This window comes from Lytechinus variegatus, chromosome 16 (assembly GCF_018143015.1).
Source record: "Lytechinus variegatus isolate NC3 chromosome 16, Lvar_3.0, whole genome shotgun sequence".
Taxonomy (NCBI): Eukaryota; Metazoa; Echinodermata; class Echinoidea; order Temnopleuroida; family Toxopneustidae; genus Lytechinus; species Lytechinus variegatus.
Window position 1 is genome coordinate 6,912,693 of NC_054755.1, and position 21,329 is coordinate 6,934,021.

At 36.8% G+C, this 21,329-nt stretch overlaps 2 protein-coding genes across 2 annotated transcripts; both read left to right on the plus strand.

Moving 5' to 3' along the window:
- Positions 1–899: 899 nt before the first annotated feature.
- On the plus strand, positions 900–13,348 carry LOC121429471 (somatostatin receptor type 5-like). Its single transcript, XM_041626491.1, has 4 exons — positions 900–1,205; positions 6,872–7,283; positions 9,170–9,305; positions 11,904–13,348. Exons 2-4 carry the CDS (start codon positions 6,906–6,908, stop codon positions 12,569–12,571), a joined length of 1,182 nt encoding a protein of 393 aa, XP_041482425.1. The 5' UTR covers positions 900–1,205; positions 6,872–6,905; the 3' UTR covers positions 12,572–13,348.
- Positions 13,349–16,684: 3,336 nt separating this feature from the next.
- On the plus strand, positions 16,685–19,055 carry LOC121429473 (somatostatin receptor type 5-like). Its single transcript, XM_041626492.1, has 3 exons — positions 16,685–17,062; positions 17,721–17,856; positions 18,290–19,055. The coding sequence occupies exons 1-3, from the start codon at positions 16,685–16,687 to the stop codon at positions 18,931–18,933; spliced, it is 1,158 nt and encodes a 385-aa protein (XP_041482426.1). The 3' UTR covers positions 18,934–19,055.
- Positions 19,056–21,329: the final 2,274 nt, after the last annotated feature.

The window sequence follows — 21,329 nt, forward strand, 5'->3', positions numbered from 1 at the left end:
TTGGCTTCCCATACTTTAACCACAACTTCAAACCCGAGTTTAAGTTAAACCTGACTTCAGAGTACGGGCCAATTAGTTTTCTTTGTTTGTTTCAGTAATTTGTCATTTGTTTATACATTAATGTTTCTAAGTATTATTTCAGGGATGAGATTCTTTGTCTACCAGTCCGTATATAATTTATGTATATAGCCATGATAACATTCAAAATTGTAATTTGTATTTATGTTGTTTATTTTGCCTATTTGGCTTGTGAAATTAAAGCTAAAGTTGAAATCGAAATGAACATACACAACATCGGCAGTTTGTTCCCTGCTTTTTTATGGGGCGATTCTTTGTGGTATCAGTGAGTATCTTTTCTGAACATTCAAAGGTTTCTTTGTAGGCCAATCCCTTCTATTTTGGAACCACCGCTGAAAAAAAGATATTTAAAAAAAATGAGAAGACTACAGATATTCATGGTAATTGCCTTCGCAGTGTAGAGATATATGTGTCGCCGAGGAAGTAATATACAACTAAAATCTACCCCATTAAAAGCCACGTCCTTCAACTAAAAACTGTCAATGGAATTTCCATATCAGGATTGTCAAAGCATCTCCGATGATCTCCCCCCATATTCTTTTCATTTGACAACCCCATTTTTTATTATCTTTTTGGTCGAGTACACTCGAGAGATGTGTCAACAATGCTGCTACCACATAATAGGCTGGTAGCATGTAATATCGTGTCGCAAATATAATGCCCAGTCACAACAGCCAAATTGAATCCAGATCGACTAAAGATATTACGTTATTTCCATTGATATATGATCGGTCTGTTAGGAGTCGGTTGCGTTGGTGTGACTGTAGCCATGAGCTGAATGAACAACGTGTCTAGATTTTTTTTGAATTCCCGTCCGATATTATGAGATGTATGCTAATGGCTAATGGACTATGATGGGGGTTTAGAAGTGATTTAAACCACACTGTGACGATTATCAAACCATGTTACGCTCCATTTATACAGTGGTGTTGTGTTGTATGGATTATCAATATTTACATGTTGCTGTAGAATTTTCTGGCATTTTTGTAAGCTGACATCATTTCGGCCAAAGCCATCGCGGAATTAGAAACCCTATCCGACAGAATGAAAGGTATATCACCAACCTTCGGTCAAAACCAAGATTTCACAGGAAAACCATATTGTAATTCAATCTTCTAATATTTCAGGTAAGATGTTATTGACATATTTTCATATCACAGTTGCACTTTGTCCAGGGAGTCAAAAAGGTCGTATTTTTACAAATATTAAAGAGAATGTTTGTAACTATAGAAAAGTGTATTATTACCACCGAATCCGACAAGGTAATGTGTCTAAATAGAGATCTCTGTCGGTAAAACATGGAAATCATATCACAGGAATGGCACAAATCCGGAGGGGGGGGGGGGTGGTATCCTCTCCCCGAAAATGTGCCCCCAACTTTCAAGAAAAAGAGTTTAAATTCTGATATCTCCAAATGAGTGAAATCACTGTTAAAACTGTGTTAGGCTTCCACTTCGAATACTGTTGTTTAATTATCAAATTAATTTCTAACATGCTCTGGCTTCGAGTTGGTCGCCAAAGCTTTAACATTTACATTTCGGAAACAAAATCATCAGTTAAAAAAAAACACAATTATTAATCAATTTAAAAAATGATATTCACTGCATCATGACAGTATTTTTGCCATTATCAAAGTTTTGATTGTGTAATTCTACCAACTTTTGCAATCATTAATTAAGCCTTTAATATTAAAAACACAACACATGTCTCTTTTACATTAGCGCAAACATAGAGAGTAGGATGGGGGGGGGGGTGTAAATTATACTGGTACATTCGAGGAGGGTGATTACCTGTACAAAAGTAATCCCATGCTTCAAGGTAAATTTATAGTCATAGTGTAATAGTATATAATTGTGAAGCATTGATAATTATACTGATAGTTATAGATTGAAATACCGAGAAACATATTAGTAATATCTTGATAATACAGGTACATGTATTAAAAAAACATCAATAATCGTAGCCAGATGGCTGAATTATCTATTTCTTTTTTATTTTTTCATCATTTGAAACATGTTATTTTCTCCACATTGTTTGTGAAAAAAAGTTTTGATCTACCCTAAACATGACTTTTGATGGAATTACCATTGTTTTAGCATGGTGTGGTTCAATGAAAACGATCCTTACTGTCATATTTGTAAAAACTGAAATGTTTTGTAATAAAAAAGCAAAGGAAACAGTGAGTGACACGTCGTTGGGTCGTACTTTGAACTATTTTTGCGAAAAATAAGAGAAAGTTTAAAAATGTCATAACTTCCTTATTTTAGTTCCGATTTTGGTGTTTGGTGAAGTTTTTTTTTTGCACTAGGCTTGTTTGATTTTCCTCTTTTTATTCAAATCTAATTTTAGTTGGGGGTGGACTTGAACATGAGGTACCCTAGATGGGATCCCCTTTTCTACTTCAAAGCAATGAGAATCACTCATGTGAGGAAAGCGGTAGTATTTTAGATGAGCATATTTGCAAACATTGCGCGGCCAAATATCCAGACATTAATTAAGATTTGACGAGCATGAGTAAATCAAAATGGGATTGATAGAGAGAGGGAAGTTTATTGAATGAAAACAGACTGTATGTTATGTGGAGGACGGAAATGAAAAAAATTAAGGGAGAGGAATAAAACAAAGAATAAGCAAGCAATTAAGAAAGAGGGCGAGAGTGTGATAGACCATTAGATAGATAGATAGATATGATCATAGATAGATAGACAGACAGATAGATAGACAGACAGACAGATGAATAGATAGATCGTTGGGTAGATAGATTGATAGAGAGAGAATACAAATCGAGTAAATATTTACAAAAGACAAAAAAGAAAAGACAAATGAAAGAAAAAGAGGATTTTTGGAAGACGGGATACAAAATATCAAATCAATGCAAGAGAAATGTAATAAAACCATTGACAAAGGAACAAGGAAAACCAGAATGTGAAATATTATTTACCAAGTGCAGCCAATTCAGCTCCAAAAACTGGTCTTCCAGCGGGCCCAGCTATTATTATTACCCCCGGCCTTTGCTCCGTTACCGAGGAGCTCAAGCATTCGAGGACTCTCTTCCTACTAGCGAGTACCATTCACCTCACCTGGGTTGAGTGTAGCACGATGTGGGTATATTTCTTGCTGACGGAAAAGATGCCTTGGCTGTATAGGAATCGAACCCATGTCCCTCAGATTGAAAGACGACTGTCAAATCAAACCATCACCGACTCAAAACCAACTGATGGTACATCATTGGAAATAACGTATGGTCTGTCTGAAATCAGTTTCGTTGATCAATAACGATTCAGGCAATCATCATTTCTAAAATTGGTGATCCATGCCTGCCGTCCTCGCTAATGAAAATCAAAACAGTCTTGATATTCATTCTCCTTATAATATATTCATGAAGTGTATCAAGGTTTCTAATTTAGTAAATAACTTTCTTCTACTCAGCAGATCTGCCCTATTTGATTAGCATCGTCTAATTATCGTCCATCTTCGTTTAATCATTGCCCGAATCATTGTCCTTTTCCATTAAGGCGTGAAGGGAACTAATTAGGCTCGGGAGAATTTGATAAATGACGTAGGGCTACGTACTCTTTGCTTCGATGGGTTCCGCACCGAAGAACACACTATTTTCTTCTTCACACAACATCATCATTATTGTCATCATTTTGATAATCATTGTCATTAATACAGCTACATAACAGGCGGTAATAATGGTAAGATACAAAAACAAAACTGAGGATATGGGCGTCGTACTATTGTACAATTGTGAAGTAAAAATTAGATATCTTGATAAATTATCATATTGTTACTGTTATCATTTTATGTTTTTGAAGGGGAATGCTTTCTTTATCATGTAGTCTTGAAATTCTTTTTTTTTTGGCTCTTGATAATTGCACACACGAAAATTAACTAATCCTAATGACAGACACATATTTTCTTAGCAATTTTTGTTCTTCCAGCGGGATGGTAATGGGGCATTTAACATATTAAATTCTACCATTTGCATACGAAATTGCTAAGTTAAAGTGCAATCCATTCGATAGACAATGAATAAATGAACAGCTGGACAATATTATGAATAAACAAATATCATAAATTCATGATAAAAATAATGATATAGGGTATTTATAGTGCGCACATATCCACCTTGTTAGGTGCTCAAGGCGCTCATATATTACCTGGCTAAGCTAGGCGTTCATAGCGCACACAGTTTTTCAAGGAATTACTTCCTACCGGTACCCATTTACCTCACCTGGGTTCAGTGCAGCACATTGTGGATCAGTTTATGTAGTAAGAAACACTACAGTCTCTTTGAAGTTATTCAAGGTTAACGAATCATGCTAATGTGCATTATTTTGATATGACACATACATACGATCTAAAAGTGTTTTAAATATCAATTCCAAATCAACGAGTGATCTGTCACTTCGATTTTTATAGGTCTATAAGTACTTCGATTTCTATAGGTCTATAAGTTGAATAAAATAGAGTGAAGTTTCATTAAATTTAACTGAAATTTCATTTGAATGCTGCGAGGGGTGTAGATTGATTTTAAAAGACATATAGTTATATTGAAGCATGATCTCTCTCTCTCTCGCTATAAGCATTTCAATTGTTGTTTTCGCTTTTAAATGCTCATTATTACACATGCACTGTACGTGATATGGAAGCAACTGAAGTAATAATGGTTTAAGTTTGATGATTACCTTCTTTATAAATTTGTAACCATGACAACGGAAAGCCGACGCTGCATCTAGGGCAGTAAGCGTGTTCATAATCTACACACATGCTTAAAGGACGAATATGCAATTTGCAGAGTGAATTAACCTGTTGCCTACCATGGCCAACAGGAACCGAGTATCCCATGTACATACTCAATGGAAATAAGAGAATTTGGTATTCAGGAGGTTAAGGTGAACAGAGGCCCGTTGCAGAAAAAGTTGCAATCAATCGCAACTCTAAAAATCATGTGTAACTTGATGTTCAACCAATTAGTGTCTCTCCAAGCGGCAGTGTAATTAAAAGAGCATGAAAATACATCTATGGTACGATAGTACGATATAATCCAGTACCCTCTTGCTTTTAAAGTCTCGCCTGCAATAGCAGAGCGAGACTATAGGTGCCGCTTTTCCAACGGCGACGGCGTCGTCAACATTGAAATCTTAACCAAGATTAAGTTTTTGAAATGTCATCATAACTTAGAAAGTATATGTACCTAGTTAATGAAACTTGAAAATAAGGGTAAACAAGTATAACTAAACATCCTGTCTGAGTTTCAGATCACATGACTAAGGCCAAAGGTCATCTAGGGTCAATGAACTTAGACCATGTTAGGGGAATCAACATCGGAATCTTAACCAAGGTTAAGTTTTTGAAATGTTATCATAACTTCGAAAGTATATAACCTAGTTCATAAAACTTATACATAAGGGTATTAGTGTACCATCTAAGATCTTGCCTAAGTTTCAGGTCACACAATTGAGGTCAAAGGTCACTTTGGAATAATGAACTTTGGCCATGCTGGGGTTATTTGAGGAATTGTCATCATATCTTAGAAATTTTATGGATCTAGTTCATGAAACTTGGACATAAGAGCAATGAAGTATCCTTGAACATCCTTTGCGAGTTTCAGGTCACATGGCCAAGGTCAAACGTCATTTAGGTTCAACAAACTTTTGTAATGTTGGGGGTATTTGTGGAATCGTCATCATACATTTAAAAGTTTGTGGTTCTAATTCATGAATCTTGGACATAAAAGCAGCAATGTATTCCTGAATATCCTGTGCGCGTTTAAGGAACATGGCTAAGATCAAAGGTCATTTAAAGGTCGATGAACTCTGGCCGTGTTGGGAGTATGTGTTGAATTGGCATCATAACTTAGTCAGTTTATGAATCTAGCTCACGAAACATCGACATAAGGAAATCAAGCATGCACATGTCTTAGGTCACATGATCATGGTCAAAGTCGGACACAATATCTTATTGTCATATGAGTATTTTCTTCTGTGAATAATTCATAAGCTGTTTGCAAAGGCAGCACTGCTGCTACATCGCATTGCCTAATGCAGGCGAGACTGCCAGACGCGTTCCTTTTGTTAAAGGTCAAGTCCACCCAAGAATATTGTTTTTCAGAATAAATAGAAAAAAATCAAACTAGCATAATGCTGAAAATTCCATCCAAATCGGATGTAAAATAAGAAAGTTATGGCATTTTATTGTGTCATGCAAATGAGACGGTCGTTGATGCCTCTGACTCACTATTTCTTTTGTTTTTTTTATTGTTTGAATTATAATATATTTCACTTCTTACAGATTTGACAATAAGGACCAACTTGACTGAACCATATAGCATTAAACAATGCGATTTCCGCATGTTCAGGGAGGGATTAATCGTTGTTTCACTTGACAATGAGGAGAAAATTAGAATATTTCATATTTCATACAGTAAAATACAAAAGAAATAGTGAGTGGATGACCTCTCCTCATTTGTATACCCACCAGGATGTGCATATAACTGTTTTGTGAAATTAAACGAAACTTTAAAATGTCATAACTTTCTTATTTTACAACCGATATTGATGAAATTTTCAGTATTCTGCTTGTTGAATTTTTCTCTTTATTCAAATCAACTTTCTGATGGGGTGGACTTGTCCTTCAATAATACATAACATAGCGTGGTTAGAATATTAGAATATAGAAATAATCCAAGCATTCGCATCTTATTTTCAAACATCTTTGTTATAATTATGTTGAAATCGATACCACAATCATTTTTAATCATTCCTTGCTTGAAAAATAATGTCTACAGGTTTGGACAAACGTAGGCTCATCGCACATTGACTATGAATGCAACTTCAAGGATGGCAACTACTATCGGGTTGAATGACTCTTACACGACAGACACTGTAATCAACCATTCCTGCACCTTCGTTTTTCTTGAAGACGAATGCGACCTGACTATTCTTCTTTCCACCATCATGTTTTTCGTCACGTTGTTCAACATCATCTTCGGGGTCATCGCCAACGTTCTCGTAATCGGTATCATTCTTGCGACGAAAGAAATGTGGACGATTCCGAGCATGTACCTTGCGAATCTTGCAGTTACCGATCTGATGGTGCTACTGTTTGTAGCAGGGCTTAATTGCTACGAGTATTATATCGGGGCTTTCCAACCAACGGAATACCACATCCCACAAGCTTTCGTATATTACATGGAATTGGTAAGATTAAAAAATAAAAGATTTCAACCTTTATTGACGAATATGAAAATGTCATCATCACTACTACAACTGTCATCATCATCGTCATCATCGCCCACGTCATTACCACCACCAGTCATCGCTATTATAATCGTCAATATTCTGCAATGTGGGGATAATTGTTCATTCCTAATTTTTTTTTGTTATACTCTTCATAATACCTTTGATGATTTTGTTCTTTATTTTCTTTTGGCAAAAGAGCCGGCCCAAAGTGAAACAAAATAGAATATATACTGACTTATTAATATCAGACATTTCTAAACATATTTTCACTTGGTCTGACAAACCCAGGATTTATTTTGTCAACCATACACTGTTCAAAACCACTGAAAGGAGAAAAAAGGAGATTTTGCAAAAAGCAATAACAATCATTCCGTAAATTCATAAAGCAGGATTTTCTTCAGCAATTTAACAGAACAGGTCTGTTTAAAAAGGGGATAAGGGTGTTTTATTAAAGGAAATTTGTAAGGTTCCATACACCAAATACCAATTTCCTGTAAGATTACGCAATCTGGTAAGATTACAGGTGTTCTCGAGACTGCTGCAGGAACTTCTTTTATTTTCAGCATAAATTTTCTAAAAGTGTATGATATGCATAACGAATTAACAGTGAAAACTGATTGGGTGAGTAGGGCATCTAACAAAAAAAAATATATAAACTGGACACGGAGAAACCCAACTAGATTATAATGTTCCAAAGTCACAAGCACTTAAGGTTTTTCATTAGATGATTGCAGATTTCATACCAAACAAATACCTAAAAATTTGATTTGGTAAATGTTTCATTTTACTTTTGGTTTCAGTACAGATAAAGCAATTCAGAGCTGTACACATTCTAAATAATGAATATAATATAAGTCGCATCATATTGTTTAGCTCTTTTTTGTAGGCCTACTTTCTTTAATGAAAGTACAAAAACTGCTGTAGCTCTCTTTGTAGAATATAAAACAACAGAAGAAGCTTTTCATATTGAAAAATATTTTGATATGAGTTATTTATTACACTACCGTAGATAATTAGTTGTATTTAGCCATTTTTATTGCCTTCACTAGTATTTACAGACTGATTTGCGTGAGTAATTGACATCATTTAAGAGAGGGATCAAAATAAAGGTACACTTTAAAAATACAACAAAGAGCAAACAAAATTGCAACAAAGGGAAGACGACAAGATATTTCAGAAATTATTGTATTGACATTGTAAAATTGAGGTGGCTATATACAGATCGAGTTCAAACTAATAATATAATTGTTTGCATTATAATTTTTCGGTATTGTTTTATAAACAGAATCGTCAATGAGGAGGAGGAAAGGATAATGATCATTTAAGTACTCAAGATCATCATCAACATCATATTCATCACCAGCATGGTTACATTTATCTTCATCTGATCATTATCATCACCATCATCGCATTTCCAATGCCACGATCATCATCATATTCATTATCGTCATCATTACCACTAACTTACTTATCCTTCTTTTCTCCACCACCATAATCATCATGCTCATCATCATCTTCAACATCATCATCATCATCATCATCATCATCCTCATCATCATCATGATCATCATCACCACCACCACCATTTCCATCATCACCATCATCACCATCATTTCCATCATTATCATCATCATCATCATCATCACGACATTAAAACTATAGTACTGGTGCCAGCAACTAACATAATATATATCACTTCCATAATTTATAAAAATGTGAAATGTATTACCATTTTCTATTAATCAATACAACAGCTTGACATCGTAAAAATTGTGAATACATTTCAATTCTTTAAAACTTGAATTGAATATTCTAATTCTATTGACTTATTCATTTTTTTCCAGGTGACTGCCTGTGCAACCGTTGTGATGATGATCGCCCTTACCATTGACAGATTCTTTGCTATTGTCTATCCTTTACGATCCAAGAAGTTTCGGACCAAGAAAACTGCTATCGTGGTTTGCGTTGTTGTCTGGATTTGTAAGATATTAAATTTCATTTCAATTTCGTTGCGTTTATTTAAATTTCCAATGATTACAATTATTATTGCGTAAAAGATTTACGGTACACCATGTGTAAAGTCCTGCTGGGTATTTGATAAAGTCAGGTGCTCGTAAAGCTACGCACAACTTTACGTACGACTGGAATATGTTCTTATGTCCTAAATGAATGACGTAGGGGTGTATCATCTAGCGCAGGAAGGGGTCACCAGTCGTGCGTAAGTCATTCGAATCTTACGGACAGCTTTATGAAACACCCACCTGGAAGGACTGAGATAAGAAAAGTGGATAGAATTGGAGAAGAATTGGAAAGGCGAGAAAGTGGAGGTTTGAAAGTAGAGTATTCTTTTGGAAATTAGTGTATAGTCCTTAAAATGACTGTAAACCAGAAGAGGAAAACCTAGTAGTAGGCAAGCATGAGTAGGTGAAAGAAGGCTGGCTTGAGTCGGCGAGTAGAGTGGTAGCAGGGGCGGGAGACTTGATGTTTCGGACAGGTTGACTGTCTGTCTTCATCCTGAAGACGGACAGTCAACCGCGATTGCTCGTACCACCATGAAAACCTTCAAATATCATCTAATTCAATTTTTCTATTTAGTTTATCTTGATATAAGCAATGAAACATATAGAACATTTCTTCGTAAAAAATATACTAAAGATTAACATACAAACAGGTAGGGAATTGAGGAGGCTGCTAAAAACGGAGCTCGTAGATTGCAGACTCCTATATTTTTTGTATTATAAATATTATAGATAAAACATACACCCACACACAAGTACAACAGTATGGCAACTTGAGCATACAACCGCTTAAATGGCACAGATAGGTGTGGTACTTGTGTGGGTGTGTGTGAGGATATCGGATTATGCCGTGTGTATGATTTGTGTGTATAGGAGAGTGCGAGTATGTGGAAATGTCCGGCGGGGGGGGGGGGCACTTCCATTGACGAATGGATACCAGGCGCGACCATGGGGGATCGAAAAGTACCATGAACAAGTATTTTCCATATTCTGAAAATGCATCTCTTAACAAGTATTGGCGTGTGAAACCCTACCCTCAACAAGTATTGGAATCAAACCCTTGACGATTATTCCCTGAATTGACCCCCTAAACAAGTACAGCGATATTTAATGCCATTTTTATGTCATGGACGTAGTCACGGACGTCGGCTATACCTTTACTTACATTGGCTTCAGTACCGCCCCCACCTCGCTCAAATCAGACTATAAACACGTAGTGTTGGGGGCGAAAAGTATGTCCTTTATACAGCATTTTTTATATCCTCGCAAAACACGTAGCTTTCCCTAGCGAAATACACACCCTTTTCAATATTTTTGACACTCTTATTACGTTACGTAGGTAACGTGCCCAATCTCGAAAGAGATCCTTTTTATGCATTTCTTCGTCAATGGATGTGCCCCTTGGATAAATTTAGACCGTGCGTGTGTGTGAGAGATGTGCGTATGATATACAATGTAGGTGAGTGCGTGTGTGTAAAACTGTGGATTGGAAACAAGTGGGTGGGTGGGGCTAAGGATTGAGTGTGTGAATATTTAATGTTGAGGGTGTGAATGACGATGTGTGGGATGTGTGTTTGTTAGAAGTGCCAACAATATTTCATGTAACATAGAATTACTTAGAATTAGAGTAACGTGTTTTAGTCGGTGTTCGCAAAATCAACGTCACTGATGTTTTGAGAAGAGAAAGCGCTCTCTATATACGCCTTTCCTCGTCATAATTGGGGAGCTTCTTGAAGACTTTTCATGATTCTGTATGAATTGCTGTTGTATATAAATTATTATGTCGTTTTCCTACTCTGAAGATTTTTTGTGATAACTTATCGAATTCAGATCTAATACGGGAATTTACGAATGCCACAGAAGAGTTGACGGACAGATCAATAGGTCGACATGACTTTACGAAAGACCTCTCGGCCTAAAATTACATCTAAAAAAATATGACGATACTGATGCGCTTACCCACAGTACGCCAAATTAACGCTTGATGCTATGGTTAAGCATCTTATTAAGGAATCCACTTTTCAAAACAGTGGACTCATGAATAAAATGGCGTACTCAACTAAGGCAACAAAAATGTGCTTTTAGAATTCGCTTTATTGTTGGACTACCAATCTATATGTGTATGTTCATATCTTCATTAGATTGAATATCATATACCTCTCTTATTTGGAAAAGCGCTAGGAATAGACAATAGCATTTTATGAATACTGATCATTATAAAAGCTATGATTATAATGATTGATGATGATAATAACTAGGATACAATAATACTACTACTACTACTACTAATAATAATAATGATAATAACAACAACAATAATGATAATAAATTATTAAGCTCGTTCAATAATTATGCAGATTTTAGAGTCAATTTGGCGCACTGTGACAAAGCACGCATCAGTAGTGGATTTTTTTTATTATACGAGGTATGTAAGCGTAATTTGTTTAAAAAATCTGCATAAACCATGGGTTCGACCAATGGTTTTCGAACACACCTTTGTAAATTCGGGCCAGTTATCTCAATTGAAGTTTCGTGTTTCTGTTTCCTTACATGTTTGCAGTTTCGTTCTGCTTTGGAGGGTTATACTTTGGTGTTCCATTTGGAGGTAACGCTCTTGAAGCGTGGAAGGAACCAAGAACAAGATATTTGATCCCATTTGGCTCTGTATTCATGTACGTCATCCCCCTACTCATCATCTTTGGTTGCTACACGGGAATACTTTACACAATTTGGAAAGAAAGGGTTGCAAACGAACGCGTATCTGACGCGACGCGCAAGATACGCACCAGACAAAAGCACGCCGTGCTACGCGCATCCGTGTTTGTTGTCTCCCTGTTCGCGATCATCCAGGGATTCTACATCGCTTCCTTGTTGTGGATCGCTTTCGGAGGGTCTCGTCTCGTGGAGCCATCCGTCGTCATCATCGAGTTCCACGTCGCGCAAGGTCTGTATCATCTAAACAGTCTCATCAATCCGTTCCTGTACGCTCTCTCGCACGAAAAGTTTTATCAATCTATCTGGCATGTTCTTTCCTGTGCAACTTCCCGCAGCAAGTGGAAGAAATCTATGGAAATTCACCAAGCTCAAACCAGGAAAACAAACCATCCAAACGGTGCAGGAAAACCATCTACACTTTCTGACGTCATTTTAACAGAAGACTGGAAGTCGCAAGGGGTCTATAATCTTGCTTATGATGTCACCAGGGCAGAAATCTCCACTAGATTGTAACGGAAATTTTCTTTGGACTATAATTAGGCTAGATTGACGGTATAAGTGACGGAAGTGGCGAATTGAAGATTTCAAAGCCATTAGCATACTGTAGTATGCGTTTAAGCACTCGCTTTGATATAGACCGACAAGTTTTATTCTTTATCATGGTTGATCTTCTATATATATTTAGGTAATCAGAATCCACAAATAGATCAGTTTTCTAGAACTCTTTCATTATAGGCCCCATGCCCATATCTAGAGTGTAGGCAATGTGTATTCAGGAATCATATGTATACCTCAGCAGGCTTTCAATGCAATTCTGGAGCAAGATCTACAGGGTGTTTTTAAAAAGGTAACCGAAATTCAACATGTTCAAAGGTCAGCTCTATCAAGGCTACATCACATATTCTTGATTTTTTTTATATTTTACATGACTGAGTAACTCACCATCTTTTATTTGACACCTTGCTTGTGTAACTGTTGTCACGGATCACAGAGATATGCTCTATCAAAGGTAGAGGGTACAAAACCTACTTTTTCCAAGTTATGGGTTTTGATGTATACATGCTCGAACCCCACTTTGTTGTACGGTTTTGGTTTCATCAGAGTTTTTCCCTTCAATTTAGAGAAATGCTATCCCATCTCTTAACTCTTTGTGTGTACTGGCACTGATATATCAACTGCCTGCCTTCAATCCCTGATGAACCCATTATTCCTCAAAAAAGCTTTTGCACCAACGCATTCAACGTTTCCACAGTACCTCCCCAGTCGACGTTGCATTTCTTTCATTGCTCTTCTTAACATTGTGGGATTGTGACGACGAATATCTCATGCTGAACATGAACCTGCAAGTCACAATAAGGATGTCACCAACCAAAGTTGCAGCGAGACACCAGTTATGTTACATTCACTTGCAAAACATATCAGAACGGTGACATTTCACTAAAATCTGCAGGGAAAAACTCCGATAAAACCAAAATCTGTATTTTAATACCCAAAACATGGTAAAAGTAGGTTTTGTACCCTTCGCATTTGATCGGCCATAACTCTGACCCGTGACAATTGTGAGGGAAACAAGGTGTCAAATTAAATTTGATGAATTAATTACGTGAAATATAAACCACGAGTGTAACATATGTATTCTTGATATAACCTACCATTGAACTCCTTTTTTTAAGAAACACCCTGTATACTATCATTTAATGCATCTGGTTTCATGGACTTCCTCTAATTAACCTGTACTTAAAGCCAATAAACAAGCCAACAAAATTTAACAATCATTTTTCTATCAGTTAAGTTCACGAAATTTATTATTCTAATTACATCAGGCAGATCCCTTGGTGCTTTCTATTTGTTGCAATAACAATTAAACGTGGCTTTTTTGAAGTTATACTTGGACGACATGGCCCTGGGAAGCGGGTGCTAAAGCACCCCCGCGATTTTTCTTGGGGGTGCTGCGTGCATCAGTTTCCATAGGCAGCACCCTCAGGAATTCTGGAGGGTGTGACAAAATGACCCGGGGGGCCACTTACAATGACGAGTGGATACCATGCGCGACCAAAAAACCACGTAAAAGGATGTCGATCTTTTCACGATAGGGCACGTTACATACGTAACGTGATAAGGGTGTCAAAAACACAAAAAAAATATTTCGCTAGGAAAATTACGTGTTTAGGGTCGAATTTGCGGGGATGATAAAACAAAATCAAATGTTTTATAAAGGATGCCCTTTTTGCCCCAGCACTACGTGTTAGAGTCCGATTTGCGCGAGGTGTAGAAGGTGGGGTCGTACTAAACCAAATAAGGTAAAGCCGACAACCAAAGGACCCGTAACAATAAAACATTCCTGTACTTGTTTAGGGGTTCATTTCAGGGAATATTTGCCAAGAGTATCGTTTTGTTTCTAAGACCTTTTCGAGACCCCATGGTCGCGCATGGTATCCACTCGTAAATGGAAGTGGCCCCCCCGGGCAAAATGACCTACATTTTTTTTTACAGAAACCCTTTTTTGCTTGTCAAATTGACATTAGCACCCCTAGTCAATAAATCGTTCCAAGGGCCCTGTTGGACGACCGGTATCATGCTGTTTCATTTGATAGTGAAGGTGGGAACAGTGATTTTGGTTTGCTTTGTGTATACGCGGGATGCCAATAAGAATCTTTCATTATTACTTGTATCAAATGTATGACAATGAAAGTTACTGCTTGAAAGTACGACTTAGCACGTCAGGTACGACCTCAAAAAAGGTTCTAATCACCTATGAGCACCACTGAACACCACTTTTAAAAAGTGTCGTAAAATAGCAGGTGCTTGAATCCCTTTACATATCGAGGAATAAGTGAGAGTGTGCCCGAGAAGAATAAACTTATACATTTGCCTTGTCAAGCTTACTTATAAATAATCAATTTATTCCTTCGAATTATTCTTAATATCTTCGAAGCAGATTTATTCAATGTTGTATGCTGTCACTTATTTTGTATTTTGACTCGGAATAGGCATTGGAGTTGTGTTTCTTTTTTTAATAGATTGGCAATAGAATATAGAAATGACTATGTAGAATGGAAACAGCGACATAAATGGGTCCATTTTCAGTGTCTGGACCCATACAACAGCACGTCACACTTAAGTATAGAGATTGGCTTGAACTCACATATCTATCAAGATTTTTCCACCTACAATATTTGCAGATACCAAAAGGTAACTTTTCGTGTTGTCTACTTCTGCACCATATAACATAGAAAATATCCATGACGAAATTCATAATAATAATGAGTCTAATAAATGGGGTTCTGTTGACTGACTGAACATCAAAATAAATCTGGAGTGTTAATATTTTCTTTTTGAAGACCTTTTTGTTTAAAAATTCCAAGATTTTTGCAAGCCCCTATATGCCCTGAAACCTCCCCTGAGCATGGCACAAGGAATTATAAACGATTAATTGCAGAAAATGCCACTCGAGAAGTCAATATCGCATGTAAATCAATACATTTCGATGAGCAAATAAGGTACAATTTGAAATCTACTTCACCAAAAGCCGCGGCCTCCATATCAAAATTGTCAATAGGACTTGAATATTAGGATTGTCAAAGAAAATCTCCCCTCACAGTTTGCTACATTTGACAACCACCGCTTAATGTTCAGTCGAGAGAAATCTACAGAAATGTCACCACAATCATGAAAATACAACGTCATTGGTACCGATCAGATCACATACAAGCTGTCAAGTGTAATTACGTTTTTGTAATAAAAAACGGATCAGTGTCTGTTTAGATTTTTCATTCCCCCGTCGAATATGATGAGATCTATTGGTTAATGGCTAAAGGACTGCGATTGGGATTTGAGAGTGATTCGCAAAATGACGATTATCAACCATCATGTCTAGGTTTCTCTCTTGATAGCGGGGTAGTGTTGCTGTATCGTTATCCATAATTCTGAAGAACACATTGGTTAACCGGAGATATACTGATGATTTAACAAAGAATTTTTTGCCGATTTCGAGGTATAGACAAATGCATTCAGGCTTCTGAACTTTCAGGTGAGTTTTTATTGATCTAATTTCATTTCATGATATTCGTGGAGACCCAGGTCTATTTTTTTTTAAAATGATGGAAATAAATGTTACGAGAATAGAACACCGTTACCATGACTACAATCAATGCCTAATTTGAACCCCAATGTTCCGGATTACAGTGCCAATGCAGCACCAACATCCTTTGGTGTAAAAGTCGCTGTCTACATTTGCCACTTTAAGAACAGGAAACAAATGCTTCTCTGTTACATCATGAAACAGAATGGTTAAAACTTATATTTTGATGAATGCTAAAATTGCTTAGGCCTATGTTACACCTTTGGTAACATTCGTGTGACGACTTTACTAATTTGATATTGCAGGATGTTAGTGGTCGCATTTTGTTTTTACCAACACTTATAACGACTGTACAGAATGTAAATGAAACATCAAATTCAGTACTAGTTCCTTTTTTATCAGACCTATAATATATTTCAATAAAAGGAATACTGACATCGCTATTTATGATACGAGTTAAAATTACTGACATCGCTATTTATGATACGAGTTAAAATTTTCATCTTTACAGGATTGGGCAAACATAGGCTCATCGCACATTTTCAATGAATGCAACTTCAAGGATGGCAACTACTCTCTGGTTAAACGAGTCTTATACGACAGACACTGTCGTCAACCATTCATGCACCTTCGTTTTACTTGAAGACGAATGCGACCTGACCATTCTCCTTTCCCTCATCATGTTCTTCGTCACGTTGTTCAACATTATCTTCGGGGTCATCGCCAACGTTCTCGTAATCGGTATCATTCTTGCGACTAAAGAACTGTGGACGATTCCAAGCATGTACCTTGCGAATCTGGCAGTCGCCGATCTGATGGTGCTACTGTTTATAGCAGTGTTAAATTGCTACGAGTATTATAATGGGGCTTTCCAACCGAAGGAATATCACAACCCACAGAAATTTGTATATTACATGGAGATGGTAAGATCAAATAAGAAAAGCTGACTAACATTGTCCTTATCATTGTCGTCATAATCACCATCATCAACAATATCAATATTTCCACCACCACCATCATCATCATCATCACAATCAACAAAAACCAACAAGCGATTAAACATGTTAAAATATCCTCCAGATTCTTACCCATCAGGCACTCGGGGCGAACCAATTTTATATTCTGCCATTAAAAGCTTGATTTTGATTAGTTGATGAATTCTGGTGCGATGGTACTCACCACAATTCTTTGAAAAAAGAACCCATTATGAATATATCATGACAGTTTTTTTCCATGATCGCAAGTTGGGCTGGTATGATCCCGAAATATAATTTATACTTATGAACTTCATTATTAGAGATTAATTATGCACTTTACAGTGCATAAGAACGAAGAATCATAAATGGAAATATTCGAGTATAATAATTTGAAATTACTTAGAAAAATATTTGAAGATCACTCTATTCAGCGCCACTGATATAACGGGTCTGTACGTTATTCCCAAAAGCCTAATGAACAATGTACACGTTTGTATATTTGTAGCCAGTTTTCAAAGTAAGAGTCGATTACTCTTTAACCTACTTAAATAATATAATATGTAATATAATTGTCTAATTTCTCCCTTTTCATTTTTATTTGAAGGTAACGTCTATGGCAACCGTAGCGATGATGATCGCCCTCAGCGTTGACCGATTCTTTGCTATCGTCTATCCTTTGCGATCCCAGAAGTATCGTTCAAAGAGAACGGCAAGAAGAGTTTGCGTGGCTGTCTGGATTTGTAAGTTAGGCCCAGTTAGGCCGTCTCAAGGGAAGTCCGCCCTCCTCATGTTAACATGATTGTTTTCATAAAATCAGATAATATACAAAGTCATGTCACATTGCAGGTTCTCCCCAAATGAACCAAAGAAACAGAATCTCTTTTTTTAAAAAAGCTTTTGATATTTTGACGTTGCCTGCAGGCAGCTATTTCTAGGGATTTATTCGTTTTTTTTTATCTTCATGTTCTCGCTTCCAGTTTAGAATTTGTTTGAAAACCATTTTCAGACTATTTTGAACGTTCATATTACTCTGCCTGATAAAGGTATGGGACTTTGCGTATACGCCTGGTGTTATTTCAACTTCTAAACAGAATTTTATTGACACATTCTGAAATAACTACTCTATTTATCTATATTATACAAAAGTTGTTCACTATTTTTTTTCTTTGGCAGTTTCGTTTTGTTTTGGAGGAATATACTTCTTATCTCCATTTGAAGACAACGTTCTTGAAGCGTGGAAAAAGCCTAATTCTGAATATCTGATCCCTTTTGGAGCTGTCTTAACATACGCAATTCCCCTAATAATCATCTTCGGGTGCTACACAGGAATAATATATACTATATGGAAGGAAAGGATTTCTCAAGAACGCACATCTGACTCGACACGCAGGAGACGCGTGAGACAAAAGCACGCCGTGCTACGCGCATCCGTGCTTGTAGTTGCCCTGTTCGCGCTCATACAAGGATTCTTCGTCGCTTCGTTCGTGTGGATCTCTTTCGGAGGATCTCATGTGGAGCCGTCCGTCATCATCATTGAGTTCCACGTCGCGCAAGGCCTGTATCATCTAAACAGTCTCATCAATCCGTTCCTGTACGCTCTCTCGCACGAGAAGTTTTATCAGTCTATCTGGCTTGTTCTTTCCTGTTCACCTTCCCGCAGCAGGAGGAAGAAATCCAAGGAAGTTCACCAAGCTCAAACTAGGAAAACAAACGGCGTAGGACGACCATCTACACTTTATGACGTCATTATTAGAGAAGACTACAAGTCGAAACGGGCCGATGATGTTACGGGGAAAGAAATTTCCACAAGATTGTAACGGAACTTATCTTTGGAAAAAAATACTTGAAAAATAGTTATTCTTAGTCTTTTAAATTATATCTATCTTCAAAGCAGAGTTCATTTTCGTCGCCAGCAGTGCTGACTTTGAATACTACTCTAACTCGCACAAGATGTTCAGTGATACATGGTTACTCTTATGTCCACTTTTTATGAACTAGACAATAAACTTACAGAGATATGATGGTTATTCAACAAAAAACCCCAACATGGCCAAAGTTCATTGACCTTACATGACCTTTGACCTTGATCATGTGACCTGAAACTCGCACAGGATGTTCAGTGATACTTGATTACTCTTATGTACAAGTTTCATGAATCAGATCCATAAACTTTCAAAGTTATGATGGTAATTCAACAGATACACCCAATTCGGCCGAAGTTCATTGACCTTTGACCTTGGTCATGTGACCTGAAACGCCCACAGGATGTTCAGTGATACTTGATTACTCTAATGTCCAAGTTTAATGAACTAGACCAATAAACTTTCAAAGTTATGATGGTAATTCAACAGATACCCCCGATTCGGCCAAAGTTCATTGACCCTAAATGACCTTTGACCTTAATCATGAGACCTGAAACTTGCACAAAATTTTCAGTGATGCTTGATTACTATTATGTCCAAGTTTCATGAATCAGATCCATAAACTTTCAAAGTTATGATGGGAATTCAACAGATATCCCCAATTCGGCCAAAGTTCATTGACCCTAAATGACCTTTGACCTTGGTCATGTGACGTGAAACTCATGCAGGATGTTCAGTGATACTTGATTAACCTTATGTCCAAGTTTCATGAACTAGGTCCATATATTTTCTAAGTTATGATGACATTTCAAAAACTTAACCTCAGGTTAAGATTTCGATGTTGATTCCTCCAACATGGTCTAAGTCCATTGACCCTAAATGACCTTTGACCTTGGTCATGTGACATGAGACTCTAATAGGATGTTCAGTAATACTTGATTAACCTTATGGCCAAGTTTTATTAACTAGGTCCATATACTTTCTAAGTTATGACGTCATTTCAAAAACTTAACCTCAGGTTAAGATTTGATGTTGACGCCGCCGTCGCCGCCGGAAAAGCGGCGCCTATAGTCTCACTTTGCTTCGCAGGTGAGACAATGAAAATAAAATGCGCATGCATATCAAATAAAAGTAGACATGCACCGATCTATTTACAGCAGGTCGGACCCCTAACCAAAAAACATCATCACAATTAAGTAATCTATATCAACTTGAACTCATATATTTTAATTAAAATTTTCCACTTACAATTATTGCAGATGACAAGGCATAACTCGTTGTGTTGTCTAATTTTGTACCAGATAAGATGAAGAACATCCATGATGAAAAACATGATACTAGTCTAATAAAAGGTGATCCTTAGAAGGACTGAACATTTGTATAGAAATCTGGAGTGGTTATCGTTTTTTATAGGTCTTTTAGTGTCAGATAATTAAATCTAAGTTTTTTTCTAAGTCATTTTCCCTTGAAACTCTGAGAATGGCACAAGGGATCATAAACGATTAATAGCAGAAAAGGCCACTTTACGCAACCAACTTCGTATGTAAATCAATACATTTGCATTTGCAAATAAGGCAGAATTGGAAATGTGCTTTACCAAATTAAAAACCGTGGTCTCCATATTGTCAATGGAACTTTAATATGAGGATTGTCAAAGAAAATATCCCCTTACAATTCGTTCAATTTGACAACCACCGCTTAATTTTGAGGAAAATAAATGTCACCACAATACAACGGTACCGGTCAGACGAGTTAATAAGCTGATAAGTGTAATTACGGTTTTTTGTAATAATAAACGAGATCAGTGTCTGTTTAGATTTTTCATTCCCCCGTCCAATATGATGAGATCTATTGGTTAATGGCTAATGGACTGCGATTGTGAATTGGGAGTGATTCGCAAAATGACGATTATCAACCATCATGTCCAGGTTGCTCTCGTGATAGCGGGATAGTGTGGCTGTGTCGTTTATCCACATTCTACGAAGAACATTGCTGAACCAGAGATATATTGATGGTTTAAAACAGAAATTTGTGTAGATTTCAGGGTATAGACAAACGCATTCAATCTGATCTGAACTTTCAGGTGAGTTTTTATTGATCTAATTTCATTTCCTGATAATCGTGGAGAACCAGGTCTCATTTTTTTTTTATAAATATGTGTAACAATAGAACACCGTAACCATGACTACAATTCCTTCACGTGTACATACCAATTTATCTATGACTCTCTTATTACGATGCTGTTTATAAATGAATTGTTTTAATTGTTATGTTATGTACACTCTCACACACTCTAAAAACGGATTGGTCAAAATGACCAATATGTTGGTTAATATGTGTCCGACCGATAA